Genomic DNA, 15290 nt, shown 5'->3' on the forward strand with positions numbered 1-15290 from the left:
GCCCGCCCGCGCGTAAGTACCGCGGGGCGCTCGGACAGGGACCGGGACCGGGACGGGGACGGGGATGGCCGCACCGGGGCCTGGGGGGACTGCGGTCCCCTTCCACCCGCCGTGCGGGCTTGGAGCATCGCTCGCCGCGCGGAGGTGCGGAACGTGCGGCTGGAGTTTTCAAACTTTCCGAGTTCAAGCAAACCCGGACGATGAGTTTTCCCGTTGGGAAAGAGACGCGCATCCTTTCGGGGTCTTTTCGCAAGGGGCAAGCTGTGTCACTCTGCAGCAGCCTCAGTGACAGAGGAACGGGGTGCAGGTGTCAGGGCTTTCCGTGGTCTCCCGTCATTGCATTCGACATGAAGTGCCTTTCCTGTTCCAAAACCAACGCCTTGTAGTGGCATGGTTGGCTTTAAAGAAAACGGATTAACATACAGAGATGTGACCTTAAACCTTCTGTCAGTTCTAAGGTTTGTTTTTTTTCTTTCACAAATCTGTTGGACTTCTTGTAACCTCTTCTCCCAAAGTTTGTGCAATTAATTTTCCCTGTATCCTGAAGCATCAAAATCCTTCTCACTGTGCTCATTGCATCTTCTTGAGGTTCAGCTCATTGACAAGTTCTTGACTACTTTCTTTCCCCCTTTCTTAGTAAAATAATTCCTGTGAGTTTTGACAGCTGTTTAGATCTCTGCAGGGTGGTCCATCATAACTTTCTGCCTAATGCTTTGCTGGGAGCTAGGATTAAATAAAAATAACAAGGCATCATGCACTTTCCCTTTCCCCTCTCACACACCATAGTCCAAGCTCGTGATCTAGGAGACCAGACCAAATAATTGACATGCGTAGGTATACAAGTGTGTTGTTGTTTATGGGCTCAGTTGCAGCCCTGATCTAAACAATCATGGCATCAAAATATGGGATTAGAAGAGCAGCAGATAGAATTGTTGCCATTTCCAAGATCCCTTGGTTATGTCTGCATGAATTGAGCTGGGGTTTTCTTATTATGACCCTCTTGGTAACAAAGCCTGTGTTTTCCATTCTCATCTGATTTGTTTGTAAATTTAACTTGTTCTTGAAATTCCCTAGGGATGATACTAACCCTGATCTCCTCTTCCCTTTCTCCCTAGCTCAGGAATGGATAGGAGCAAGGAAACCTAATTCGTACTAATCTAGAGCCATGTGAACCATTCCTCCGAAGTCAGAGATTCTAGAAAATTCTCTATCCTGGATTTGTTCCCTTCTTATTTCCCTGTGTTGCCTTAGTGTCAGAGAAAGCAGAGCCCATGGAAGCAGGAGAGACTCTCCACAGTTTTTGCAACAAGCACATTTCTTCCACAGTATTCACAGCCCCTGCAGAGCTGGCAGTGGATTAAGTATGTTTATTAGGATGATGCACATCACAGCCAGGAGAGGTTATCAAGAGCCCTAAACTTATGGGATTTTATTCTTTCTCTGTTTTGGTTTCATCTTTTATCTCTCTTTCCATCTGTCACCCGAGAGGAAACCTCATCTCAACCTCAGTGATCATGTTAGGACAGATAATGGGTTTATGGCTGCTGCCAGTTCTTCCTCACTGAGAGCAACAGGGCTAGGTAATGGACAAAAAGAAGAGAAAAAATTTCCCTTTCTACCTTTAATATACCATTTAATCCTGACGATTGTACACAAACTCCCGCTATTAGGCTGGCTGTAGAAACCAACTTTACAGTCAGAAAAGAGTTCAACCAAGATTCAGCTCAATATTCCTACAAAGAAAATATTTGCACTTAGAGGTCAAAAAAAATCCCTGTCTTTCAGTCTGCACTCACAGACATATCCAGCTCCTTCTGCTTCCAGCCTGCTTTACGTTGAACCTGAACCTATACTATTAAAATTTCCACTTCTTTGTTTTTTTTTAATAGAAATCCTGCATTCATCACACAATTACAAAGCTGTACATCTGAATGTAGTCGCTAACCCTACAGATGTACACGTATTCTCACTCTTTTGTTTAGTTGTTATTCAACCTCTTTTACTTTTCTTTCATCTCTTCCTTTGGTTTTCATACCAGTTTCTTCTCATCCATTTAGCTGTTGTCTTCCCCTCTCTCTTATTCATATAGTTCCTGGAGCTTTGTTAGTGCTGACTGCTACTCTTTCCATACTTTACCAATCTTCCTAGCTCTGTTCTCCCCTTGCACAGCTCTGTGTATGAGAAACAAAGCCAGAGAATGTTAATTTTATTCCCTCACAGCCACATCTGTACCTGGAATCACAGCATGGTGCTTGCAAGTGCAAGTGGTTTAGGTTACAGCTCAGTTCCCGGGGTGGCCACATCCTTCCTCGGTGCCACTGCAACACAGAAACCAGACCTCAGGAAAGTCCTTCTTAACTGTACAGCCAGTCAAGAAAATAAGCTCCAATATGTAACTCCAACTCTATCTGAGTAAAATCTGATGCTGTAATGACCTGTGCTTCCAAATGTATTTTTGATACTTTATTATATTCCTAGTATATATCCCATAGGGAAATTTCAGCCATTTTTCTTTACCCAAGTTATCCTTGCTATGTCACATTATTGATGAAAAAACTTTTCAAAATTATTAGACTTCTGACAGGTTGCAGAATTGTGGGGTTTATACAGTCCTGAATTGACCATATTTTTCTCAAGCTCCTGTTTTTAGTTTGGACATTACACAAACACTACAGAACCGCCATTATTCAGACATCTTTGAATGCCCTTTGGCTACAGCAGCTATATGTCCTCTTAGTCTCAGCAGAAAAATAACCTTTAATACACCATTATATTTTGAAACAAAATATGATTTTCCTTCTTTTGAAGTCTCATATGTACTTTTGGGGTTTTAAGCAAAGTCTGGTTGGATAGGTACCCAACACCAGCTGTACAGCAATGGGCATTGGATAACTTAAGACCTTTTTGCCACTTCAAAAAACTTCATTTCATGGTGAGGTTCACTTTGCCATACCTGAGTGTGTGCCCCTGTGTGCAGAGCTTCTGCAGTTGGGTGAATGACATGTGATTAGGCACCAAATTATGAGACATCAAATACAAAACTTTGTGGCAAAAGCCTGAAGACATAGATAGTTGTACCATGTCTTCCTTATTATATATATTATATTTGGCTCTTTGGGATTGTCAAAAGAATTCAATTTCAGGGCCAAAGTGTCTTCCACAGGAGATTATATCACCCATCATCACCTAATGGAAGGTGCTCTTTGGGTGCTTGTGTTATATCATAGTTCACATTTCAGGTAGATAATGCCCAACATACAGAGCTTTAAAAATCAATGCCCACCCTATTACACTGCCCCCCAGAAGCTGATCAAAATCCTAGGAAAATAGTGGGTTTTCAGCCATAGTTTCCCTCAATATTCCAAATCCTCCCAAGTTTAAGGATGCCACAGAATAAAATGCTTGCCAACAAGTCTACCTTATGCTTTCATCTTTTGGGCATTAAAAATAGAAGTAATCCTATAAAATAGACACAATAAAATATAAAATATAACAGCCAACCCAGCTACAATAATTCATTCATACCTATTGCTATTGGGTCTGTTCTTTTTATTGTTATTACTATTATTATTATTGTTGTTATTATTAATGAGTTCAGCTAAACACTTTTTGCAAAAGGCCACTTCTGTAATACAGGGATTTCCTCCAGTGGTGTGAGTGGGCTTGGGCTTTGACTCCTCCTCAGCAGGACTGCAAGTAGTTCTGAGCTTTTGGGGCATCCAGAGCTCTCAAAAGATTTCTTGGAGCTCAAGTCTATTGGTGGCAGCTCCTGTCTTTCCCAATGCTCTTGGATAGCCTTAAATACATTTAGCTTCGCCATTTCAAACCTTACTGCCTAGAATTATGTACCTTGAAAACCAATCTTGATAATGTATAGAAATGCCAAGGGCTGCTGAGTGTCAGGAAGTCTGGCTGGCTCTCCATTTCTTTCTGTCTTTTTCCAAGGATGAGAAGTCCTGCAATTCTGTGGAGCCACAGCACTGTCAGCACTGAATGACAGCAACGAGTACAAGCATACAAGTTATGGTGCATGAGATGTGAAAGAAACTTTACAGGCTTTCTTAAAAGGGCAAAAGTTTATCCTTTAACAATAGTCTTTCAAAACAGTGCAGGTAACTTACATTAAAGATGGGTGCATCCCTCTTTTCATGAGCTACAGAAGTCAGGCCAGTAGTGTGGGCAAGTTAGATGTACAAAAGCTTTGTAAAAACATTTTTTGTCAAAAGCTTCCTCGGCTGAATGGCCATATCTGAGTATCACAGTCTGAGTGCTGTCAGAAAGAAATCTGAGCAGGCCACCACACCAGGAAGACCGAGCAGATGAAACATCTACAGACAGAGAGGAATAGCCTCATATTTACGATTTCTGGTCCTCAGGGGGGACTTCAACCATAGCAGGACATAAGCAATCCAAGAGTTTCCTGGAATCCTTTGATGATAACTTCTGTCTCCAAGTGATAGAGGAGCCAAGGAGGAGAGGTGCAGCGTGGGCCTTGTTCTCACCAACAGGGAGGGGCTGGCAGGGAATGTGAAGCTCAAGGGCAGCCTTGGCTGCCAGGACCATAAGTGATGGAGTTTGAGATCCTTAGGGCAGCAAGGAGGGTGCACAGCAAGCTCATTACCCTGGACTTCAGCAGAGCAGACTTTGGCCGCTTCAGGGACCTGCTTGGCAGAGTCCCATGGGATAAAGCCCTGGAGGGAAAAGGGGCCCAAGAAAGATGGTTGATATTCAAAGATCAGCTCCAAGCTCAGGAGTGATACATCCCAACAAAGAGGAAGTCAGGCAAAGCACCAGGAGGCCTGCATGGATGAACAAGGAACTCCTGAACAAACTCAAACACAAAAAGAAGGAATAGAGGGTGGAAGCAGAAACTGGTAGCCTGGAAAGAATTCAGAGAAATTAAGCAGATGGAATCAGGTTAGGAAAGCTAACGCCCTGATGGAATTAAGAAAAGGGGAAACATAACCCCCATTTTTACTGAGGGAAATCAGGAAGACCCAAAGAAATACATGCCACTGAGTCTCACCTTCATGCCTGGCAAGATCCTGGAGCAGATCCTCCTGAAAACCATGCTAAGGCGCATGGAAACTAAGGAGGTGATTGGTGTTAGCCAGTGTGGCTTTATTCAGGACAAATCTTATGCCTGAAAAATTGGGTGGCCCATTAGGATGGGGTTACAGCAGTGGTGGATCTGACTGACATCATCTGACATCATCTACCTGGACTTGTGCAAAGCATTTGACACTGGCCCACATCCTTGTGTTTAAATTGGAGAGAGATGGGTTTGATGGGTGGGCCACTTGGTGGATAAGAAGTTGGCTGCATGGTTGCACTCAGTTAGTCAATGGCTGAATGTCTGAGTGGAGAGCAGTGACAAGTGACATTCCTCAAGGGTCATACTGGGAGCAGCTCTGATTTACATCTTTGTCGGCAGCGTAGTTGGTGGGACGGAGCTCACCCTCAGCAGGTTTGGGGTGGAAGTGTGTGTGGGGTGTGTGGTGGGATCGGCACGCTGGAGGCGAGGGACCTTGAGAGGTGGGAGAGGCGCGAGGCCTTGAGACTGTGCAAACCTCATGGAGTTCAGCAAGGCCAAATGCAAGGTCCTGCATGTAGGCCAGGGCAATCCCAAGCACAAATACAGGCTGGGCAGAGAATGGGAAGGACTTGGGGGTGCTGGTGGATGAGAGGTTGGACATGAGCCATCAATGTGTGCTGGCAGCACAGGAAGCCCGTGGTATCCTGGGCTGCATCCAAAGCAGCGTGGCCAGCTGGGCAAGGGAGGGGATTCTCCCCTTCTACTCTGCCCTTGTGAGACCCCACCTGGAGAGCTGCATCCAGCCCAAGGGCTTCCAGCATAAGAAGGATGTGGACCTGCGGGAGTGAGTCCTGAGGAGGCCACAAATATGCTCAGTGAGCTGGAGCACGTCTCCTAAAGAGACAGGCTGAGAGAACTGCGGCTGTTCAGTAAATATTCATAGAATCATAGAAGGGTTTGGATTGAAAAGGACCTTAAAGATCATCACCTGTCACTCCAAGCCATGTGCCATTACAACCAGCACGCTGCTCACCCACCAGCATGTCACGGGGAGGTAGTAGGCTCATGGGCTGATGTAACTGGAAGCCAAGATTTGGTTTTAGTTTTTGCACCTTCAGTCACATTTCCATTTCCTTTGTAAATTATAATGTTTTTTGCAAGCAGTTTCATAAAAGGTATGTTTTGTTTTCCAAGCAGCCTGAGCTGATGGCAAAGTTATAGGGTTATAGAGCAGGAATTTCTCAGCTTCTACTTTTTGCTTCTTCCTGAAGTTCTTTTCCTTTTGGCTCAGAGTGTTAAAACCCACTGCAAATTACTTCTACCTGTCTCTACCCTTCAGGGAAAAATACTTTCTTCAAGCTGCACGACATAGTTTCATCTCTGATTTAACCAAACGTCCCACACAGCAAAACATGCTAGCATCAGTCTAGAGACAGGTATGATCCAATCACAACGGCATGAATAACATATATATCCTCTTATCACCCTTGTTAGGTAGGGAAGCATTGTTATTCCCAGTTTACTGACAGGTAGGCAAGGTCCAAGGGAACTAAATGATTTTCCCCAAATCACACAGACTTTTCGGAACATAGCTAGGAAGTGACTTCCAGGCTCCTTGGTACATCCAGATTTGTAACCCTTAGCCACAGTATTTGTAACAGCCTGCCTTTATAATGTGTAGGTATGACATATTTTTAAATATATAAAAATATATACATATATATATATAAAACTTGATGAACATTTAATATAAGTATTGACAATCATAAACATGTTTCTTCATATAAAGGATTATGATAACAACAACAACAAAAAAAAATAGATTATGTGAATAACACAGAAACATTTCAGTCAAAAAGCCTTGAGGGGATGAGTTTAAGGATGGGAAACAAATGTCTCTAACTAGATATTAGTCATTCTAAAGCAAAATGGAGCAATCATCTGTTTTTACAGAGATAACATTTTGAAATATGTTAAATATTTTCCTATGGCCATTATCAGGGAGAGTGTGCTCATGGGTGGACAAATTGGCTGGTAAAAGTACTATGGCTCAGATGTGGAGAATGGTAAAATGTGACACTGTCTGCCACTTCATTGTTAATTTCTAAACTAATTTCTTCTAAAAAAGAAACTAAAAAATTAAAAATTAAAACCCACAGTTGCTTTGAATCAACTAACCAGACTGATGCAATTTATTTAAAAAACAAATCCATTATATCTGCCTGATTTGAAATTCTTCTACACTTTGTGCATAGCCACATTCATGATGCCATGCTGCAACATTACAGGGATACTGCTGGGAGGAGGACATGGTGCAGCCAACACAAAGATACTGTTTTATAGAGAAAACTTTATATGAAAGCCACTTCTTCTGGGGATCTAACTTTAAATAGCCTGTAGCTCCCTTTGACTGTGACTGTAGCAGCCTACTTTCGTCAGGCTATAAATTTACTTAATAGGTTATGATTATTATTGATTTGATGGTGATTACTCTCAAATTTATGCTGTTGAGGAACTGACTCAATATCCTTTGATATCCATTTAACTGAGATCAATGACAAATGGATCAGGCTGTAGAGGTACAGAGAACTGCAGGAAAAATAAGGTGGCATTATGCTTGATTGGTTTTCTCCCTACCATAATGCTACAATTATAAACAAGGAAACCCCATGCCTTACAACCTTTCCTCCCTCTCTTCTTTTTTTCAGATCATTCACTCATCTCCCTGTAAAAGTAATCCCATCACATGCGTTTGAAGGACTTCAAGATTCCTCCATCATGTAAGTTGTCAATATTTTCCATAGGCTTTTCCTTAATTTCTTACAAAAATCATCATTTTATAATAATGTAAAAATGTGTGGCTAATACACACTATTGATGAAAAAAACCCACAGGGGAAGGATAAACATAGCATTCCTTTTCATGTAAACAGTATACAAAAATGCCTTGAAAATGTGTGATTTTTAACACCCGTTTAAAGATCAAATAATGAAATATTAATCATGTCAGAGAGAACTGGATACAGCTTAGTAACTGATGAGAGGAGCATTTGATTAGAAGAGGAGATAGATTTCTATCATCAAACATTACCTCTGCAATGACAGCCATGGCACTCTGTGATTATACATTTATAGAAGACCCAAATGAGACATTCCTTCAGCATTTTGCAGTGAGAGAGAAGCTTGGCAGGGGATCAGTAGGACTGAGCCCTCTCTTTGATCTTTCAGTTTGCAAGTGCTGTAATTTTGCACACCGAGTCTGCACTACTTCCCAACCCTTGGCTTTGTACCTGTTTTCTACCAATGATTCAGACCCTAAGGCTCGCCTTACCCCTCTTGGCCTCATTTCTGCTGTTACTCCAGCTGAAAGATGGCATGCTTGAGTCTCCATTATTTATTATTTTTTATTTTGTCTGCATTGAGTGGCCTCTAAAGGACAAAGCTAATGACACAGCAGTGCAGTGAAGAGCAGGGGAATGACCTCCCCCAGAATCTAAGCAGCAGCACAGAAGATGCTGCTTTCTTTTCAAGGTGCACTTTTTGTACTTCTCTGCTGTACATATCCAACTGCAATACAGTATTAAAGTAGAATCCAAGTGGTGCTGTATTCTTGCATTCACTTGAATCTGAATGTTTAATGAGAACTTAATCATTTCACACTGGAGACCAACCTAAATCTACAAAATTTCTCCTACCTGCATGACTTGAGGCTACACTTTCTCAAACTGTACATATGTCATATTCTCCATAGAAAATGGTTTGTTCATGGCATTTTCCCTTCCGTAATGAGAATTTAATTGATCTTTTTGTGTGCTTTTAATGAATCTGTCCAAATTAACATTGTAGAAATTGATGTATTTTTCTGAAGTTAGTTTGTAGAACACTTCATAATTTTATTGAGATTTAATGCTACTTTGAAAAATGCGTATTTTAAAATAGTAAATCTCTAAATCAGTTATTTGGCAACACATCACTCTCTGAAAATCAGATGATAAATTATTCTCATGCCATAAGTCATTGCAACATATGTAAATGGAAAAACTATGGCTGACAGGGAGGATCCCATGGAAGAACCATGTTTCAGACCCCAAACAAGTTCTGTGAGCAGGCACTGATCCCTCCCAGCCTGTGAATCTCTGAGGATCAGAGATTGTACATCCGTCTTTCATTTATGAGTAACTAGTGCAAAACCAAAAAATAACATTCTCACTGAATTATGATAATGAAAAAAATCCTTAATGTTTCTATAAGACACACGTACATGTTAACTGTGTGATTTCTAGTGTGCATCCCCCTTTGCCACTACAAATGAAATACAGAATTCATTCTGGTCTAAGGGGCTTTATTATCAACACCAATAGGAGTTGTCTTCTCATAATTGTAATTGAATTAACTAACACTCAGGACTGTGACAATACTGATGTGACTGTGTAGATGCAATCCAGTTGTTTGGATAGTATATTTTCTTGACAGTGTATAATCTTAGGTTTAGTTTGTGTGTCCTTCTAGTCAATTCTGTTGAGAAATTTTGAAGATCTTTCCCTTATATATGCATCAATGTATACTATTTACTTTCAGGACTCACTTTTGCACAGCCTCTTAGATCTTAATCTAAGATTCTTAATCTAAAAAATTTCTTAATCTAAGAAACCAAGCATTTAACAAGCATCTAATAAGTGGATTTTTTTTCTATGTCAGTATTGGTTAATCTTGAGTACAGATGTGGAATAGGAGCATCTGTAATCACAGAGTGCCACCAAAGACAGTCACATTGGTCTGTGTCATGATGAAAAGAGCCACTTCCTTTCAGTTTGCATGTATATAATGAAAATGGCATTTAAATCCTAAAATTTTTCATAAAGTGTGTTGAATCCATATCTGTGTATTTCTACGTCTGTGGACTAGACGACCGTAATTCTGACTTGATAATAGTATATGAAGCACCGTGAACGTTATCCATGTCCTCACGCAGCAAATAAATTCACTAAGCAGAACCAACAATGGGAGGGAGCAAAAGGCTCATGAGGCTTGGGCTCACTCTGTTTACATTAGTTCTGGCCCTTAGTCCCTACCTTACCTGCAATTTACTGAGGAAGTGGAGATTGGCTGTTACAGGGGTACTTATTCCTAAGGGTCAGCTTTCCCTTTTGCCAGGACAGCAAAAGGCTGGTCCTCTCAAACGCCACTGGCACAGGCTCCCAGGATGTCTGAGGTGAGGCATGGGCAGGACTGGCAGGAGGGGTTGAACAAGGGTGCATAAAAGAAGGAAATACAAAGTGGAAAGCCGATTGCTGGTGTTTCTTCTGGTAATGTGTTGCTTTGTGTCTGTTGTTTTCATTGTAGTGAAATCTCTCAGAGCGACTCCCTGGAGAGAATAGAAGCGAGCGCCTTTGACAGCCTTCCCACCTTGTCTGAAATGTGAGCATCAGTTAAAAAAAGGCATCCATGTTGTGGTTTCGGATCATCAAGGTGTAAACAGTCTGCAGAGAAGTATTCCTGGACCAAATCTGTCTCTGTTACTTTGGTTGGCTTTGATTGAGATCTGTGATGAGAAACATTTCTCTGCAAAGTACTATATAAATAGTGAGCACTCTGTAAGGCCTGGCCTTGGAGATCTAGCTCATGCAAAGACATCCCTGCACGGAGTCCCACTGCTTTCAGTGAGCTCAGTGGCAGGAGTGGAGCTCTGTGTCTGCTTCTGCTGGCATTGTCAGGCTTTCTAAGTGGGGAAAGAATTCAAGATGACAAAAGATGAGAAAATCTTTCTTTTTGAAAATGCCATTTTCAAAGCCGTACATTATTTCAATACAGCTGCTTAGTATGCATAGCTCTTCTGTGGAGCACTGAAATACTACTCAAACAGAACACGCACTGATTTTAAACTTGACCTGCATAGCACAGGCATCTGAGAGAGAGAGTTAAAAGCAATGACTAGGAGAATGCTCTGAAATGTTTAGTGAAATTGGAAAGTATAAATCTGATTCAATATCTCATTACTGCCTTTTTTGCACAGCATGACCAGTGAGTGGCTTAAAACTGTGCAACTGAGTGAGGACAAATTCATCTCTTTTTTTTTTTTTTTTTTAATGTGTGAACATCACTGAAGCCAGTTACTCACAAAAGCAAGGGATAAAGATTTCTCAACCTCTGAATGAGTCCAGCTTCCACTGGGATCAATGGTGTGCTTTGGGAAGGAATAAAAGTTTTGACCCTTACAGTTTTTGGATAGCTTGTCTAATGCCTGTCTTCCAAAACCCAAAAGCTAAGCAAAACCATTAAAGAGCTACAGAGAGCTGGCAAAAAAACCTCCTTGAATCTTGAATGCTGTACAGGACTCATATTGCAGGGGCTTGATGTCCCCAGCTGCACTCAAGTCCACATTCAATGGATGATCAGGGTAGGTGAGTTCAATGGCATTCTTGAATTTCAACTTTTCTTGCCCTTTCACATGCTAAAACCTTGTCTTTTGTAAGCCATGCATAGGGAGGGAGCTGGGCTACAGTTATTGGGGCAAACACAGATGTTTATAGATAGTTTAGCTGCAGAAAGTGCTCCTTGATTAAGAGATCTGCCTGTTTTTTGAGTGACCACTAGCAACCAGGACTTCTCACATAATTCTCTCCCAGTTTCTGCTGATCCACTTCTACCAACCACTGCTCTAAGGAAGTCCATGGTGCCCCGAAGATGTTAAACTACCTGAGGAACTGCCTTTCCTGAATAGAAACGATGGATGATTTGAAGGGATCTGTTTGTGGAGCAAGGACCAGGCACACACACACACACACACACACTCAGGTCCAGGCTCAGCCCCATATCCAAGCCCAAAATGCTAACTCCCACCAGTGACCAAGTGGATCCAAACCAGATCAGCTCAGAGAACCATGAGAATTCATGTAGTGTTATCTTTTGTTGGCTGCCTAAAAATTGCAGGCCATTTTTATTACCAACAGTCCCTCAAAATGCACCCAGCAGCATATTTGAAGACTGTTTTCTGAGAAAGTAAATCACAAGCAAAGCACAGGGCCCTCCCAAATCTATAATGATTATAATACTGAAATATTTTTCCCTCATTACAGATTAATCCTGAACACGAAAAATCTGTTGCACATTGAGGACGGAGCGTTCAGAAATCTTCCAAAGCTAAAATATTTGTAAGAAAGAGTTCTATTCCTTTTCTGTTTGCTTTATTTATTCTTTTCTCCAAAGGAGTAGACAAGTCAAACTAAGGAGTGTAAGGAAAAGGGTTTTTCATGCCTTACAGAGTACTAGAAGTACATACATCATTTACAATAGCTTTAACCTGTAGTTAACCAATAGTGAGGTTTTTCAATAGACAAGGGCAGGGCAGTGATGGACAAAACAGAAGTCTGCAAAGAAGTTCAGTGCTTATTTCTAGAATAAAGCTTTCAGATGAACAGGGCACTAAACAAAAGGTATAACTAAAATCTCTCCCTCATGCTTAATGTAGTGAGAACATATGCTGTTCCTCCAGGACACTGCTTGAGAATGATAAAAAACTTGATTTTTAAAGGCCTTAGAAACACCTTTGGAGCCTACTTACAAATTATATTTGTCAGTCACCTTTTAAAGCACTGTTAAACTTAGACCTACCAAGTCAGCTTCTTGTTGCATCCACTCTGGTAATATTTTCTTCTATAAATAGGAATTATGCTTTTCTCTAGGAGCATTTGTAACACTGGAATAAGACAATTTCCAGACCTGACACAGATCTTCTCACTGGAAGCTCATTTTATTTTGTAAGTAGAGACCCAGCCTAACCCAGCTGCCAGTGTTTTCCATCTTGTTTCTGAATCTCTGACAAAAACACCTTTTTCTTTTCCTTCCAAAGGGAGCTCTGTGATAATTTGCGTATGACAATTATACCACGAAATGCTTTCCAAGGGATGAACAATGAATCACTGACACTGTGAGTAATATAATCCTAGCTCCAGCTCCTTCTGGGAGGATAACACTTCTGCTTGAGGAAAGTGGGTTGACTTCATGAAAATCTTGACATTAAGCCCCAAAAAGTATATATATGTATTGTGAGTTGAAATGCCTAAGAAACATAGGAATATTCTTTAAGGTGAAAAGCAGAGTTTTTTCCAAAAGATAACTTCACTTAGGAAAGAAAATGGGACAAGGGATCTAAATCTTCATCTTCCATGCAATGTTATTTTTAAAAATACCATCATCAGGATAAAAACTACAAAAGCTGTGCTGCAGGCCAAAGTCTCTGTTCTTACCTTAGGGATGCATTTTCTTGAAACAGTGCTTGCAGGGACCAGTCTGAGGGAGCTGAGCTTCAGCTGCACAGGGTCCCTCTGAGGAGGGATGGGATGGAGAGAGAGAGGAAATTGGTACAAACTATGGACGCTGCTTCTTTATTTTGCTTCAGTTTATGTTCCCATAAGATTCCTCTAAGTCTCCACACCCAAGACTTTCCTTTTAGCCAACAATGCATTCATTGCTTCAGCCCCCTGCGAGGTGGGTGGGTTTGATGCTGTGAGATGCCCCACCTGAGGAACACAGAAAGCAACAGGAAGCCAAGGTGAGATGTCCTCTGCCAGTACCATGGATTTCACAGCTCACTTGTCTTCACAAAAGCTTCCACAAAGTAGAGCTGAAAGAGGAAAAATTACAAGCTGAGCCTCTTGGCAGGATGCGGATGAAATCTGGGTGTCCCAAGGAAGGACCCTCTGAGCCAAGAGGGCAGCAGCAGGCCACCCACTTGGTGTGGTAGCCACAAACCCCAGGGGAGCCCAGTGAAGCCAGCCTTTGGGGGCCAGGCTCCAGTACATATCCAATGGGAGCCCTGCCCTAAATTCCATGAATATTTGCACCTGCAAAGGAGCTGTGCACAGGGTCAAGGACTGCAACTGATGGAATCTTCATCAGGCTGATGTGCCAGCATGGCAGTAATTTTAACACAGATTTTATGTATTGGCCAATACCTTCTGGAAGCAAGAGAGGAACTGGGCATAAATGTGACTGAATGCTGCTCCTACACGATGCTAAAGAAGAGCAATTGCTTGGATTAGTGCATCATTTCATCTTATGAGCCTCTTTCCTCCCAACAAGTTCTCAAAATAACTTCAGCAAAATTATGATTCTGCTAATGGTGCAAGAAAATGAACATAAAAGAGATGGAGAAAGGTGCTTAAAGTCTTTACTGTAACCTTAAAGTGTATTAAATGGGAGGGAGTCTAAGTCAGGCAACAGCCAACATTCATTTTTCTCCCATCCTTTTGTGATAGGGAGCTCACCACAAGAAGAAAAGAAGTATCTTATCAGCAGCTTCCTAATTGTAGAGCTATGTGTTAACACCACCCCATGTGGTTAGCTGTAATTAGCTGAAGTAATTCCTCTTGTTACAGCATGGTCTGGTGAAACATAAGTCATCTATGGAGGTGTAAAGTCACCCTGCAGTCATACTTTGCACTGCAAAGTATCTCATTTAGCCTTTCCAACAGTTAATGTTTCTGGTGGATTGGAAAATTAATCCTACATGTTGTCATGGTTTTTAAAGCTATCACTAATTTCAGCATTGTGCTGAGGTAGATACCATCTATCAAACGGAGCCAGGTGCTCCTCACACTTAAGCACCTGGGAGCATGTTCCATAGGGCCAGTTTGTGCTATCCCAAAAGCAAGTGGAAAAGCAACAGAAATGCTGTTTAATTCACAAACTGTGCCAAGTTTTCTATTAGTACTTAATATTAAAGAAAAAATAATATATACAGGTGACTATATTGAATTTCTATTGGATACATGAACTTAATACCACAAATGGGTATTAATAGACCCATCTTTACATCTCCTAAAGAAGGAAAAGAGCTGGACCCGAGGTGTAGCAGAGCCCAGCATTTAGGTGTCTGTCCCCAGGGTGGGGAATCAGGACCCAAGGTGGCATCGAGTGACGTGTGCAGCGCAGGAAACAGCAGGGATCCCACAGCACAAACCAAGCCTGGCAGCAGCGCCTTGGAGAAGCTGCTAACTCACTGACTGCTGGATGATGCACAACTCAGCCTTGCCTCTCTGCAAGGCTGTCTCTTAGAAGATTTGTCTGTCCATAGAGGATCTGCAATCCAGCAGCTCCCTCCAGGCTTTACGGTTGCTTTCCACCTGACACATCTCTAGGCCTTGCAGTCTTCCATCTGCACCTGCTGACACCACAAAATCCTGGTCTTCTGCCTCCAGGTTGTTGTCTGTGTGCCAGGAGCTTAGCTGGACTAGTGTCCAGCCTGTGCCTCCCCA

At 41.9% G+C, this 15290-nt stretch overlaps 1 protein-coding gene across 1 annotated transcript in view; it reads left to right on the top strand.

The window, feature by feature from the left end:
- Position 1: 1 nt before the first annotated feature.
- LHCGR (luteinizing hormone/choriogonadotropin receptor) overlaps positions 2 to 15290 on the top strand; it is a gene marked incomplete at its 5' end in the record, with an annotated part of 29349 nt that continues 14060 nt past the window's right edge. The window contains 6 exon segments of the mRNA XM_017729607.1: positions 2 to 12; positions 7744 to 7815; positions 10378 to 10452; positions 12111 to 12185; positions 12717 to 12791; positions 12884 to 12961. Coding sequence (XP_017585096.1) covers positions 2 to 12; positions 7744 to 7815; positions 10378 to 10452; positions 12111 to 12185; positions 12717 to 12791; positions 12884 to 12961 — 386 coding nt within the window.

This window comes from Corvus brachyrhynchos, unplaced genomic scaffold, assembly GCF_000691975.1.
Source record: "Corvus brachyrhynchos isolate BGI_N302 unplaced genomic scaffold, ASM69197v1 scaffold101, whole genome shotgun sequence".
NCBI lineage: Eukaryota > Metazoa > Chordata > Aves > Passeriformes > Corvidae > Corvus > Corvus brachyrhynchos.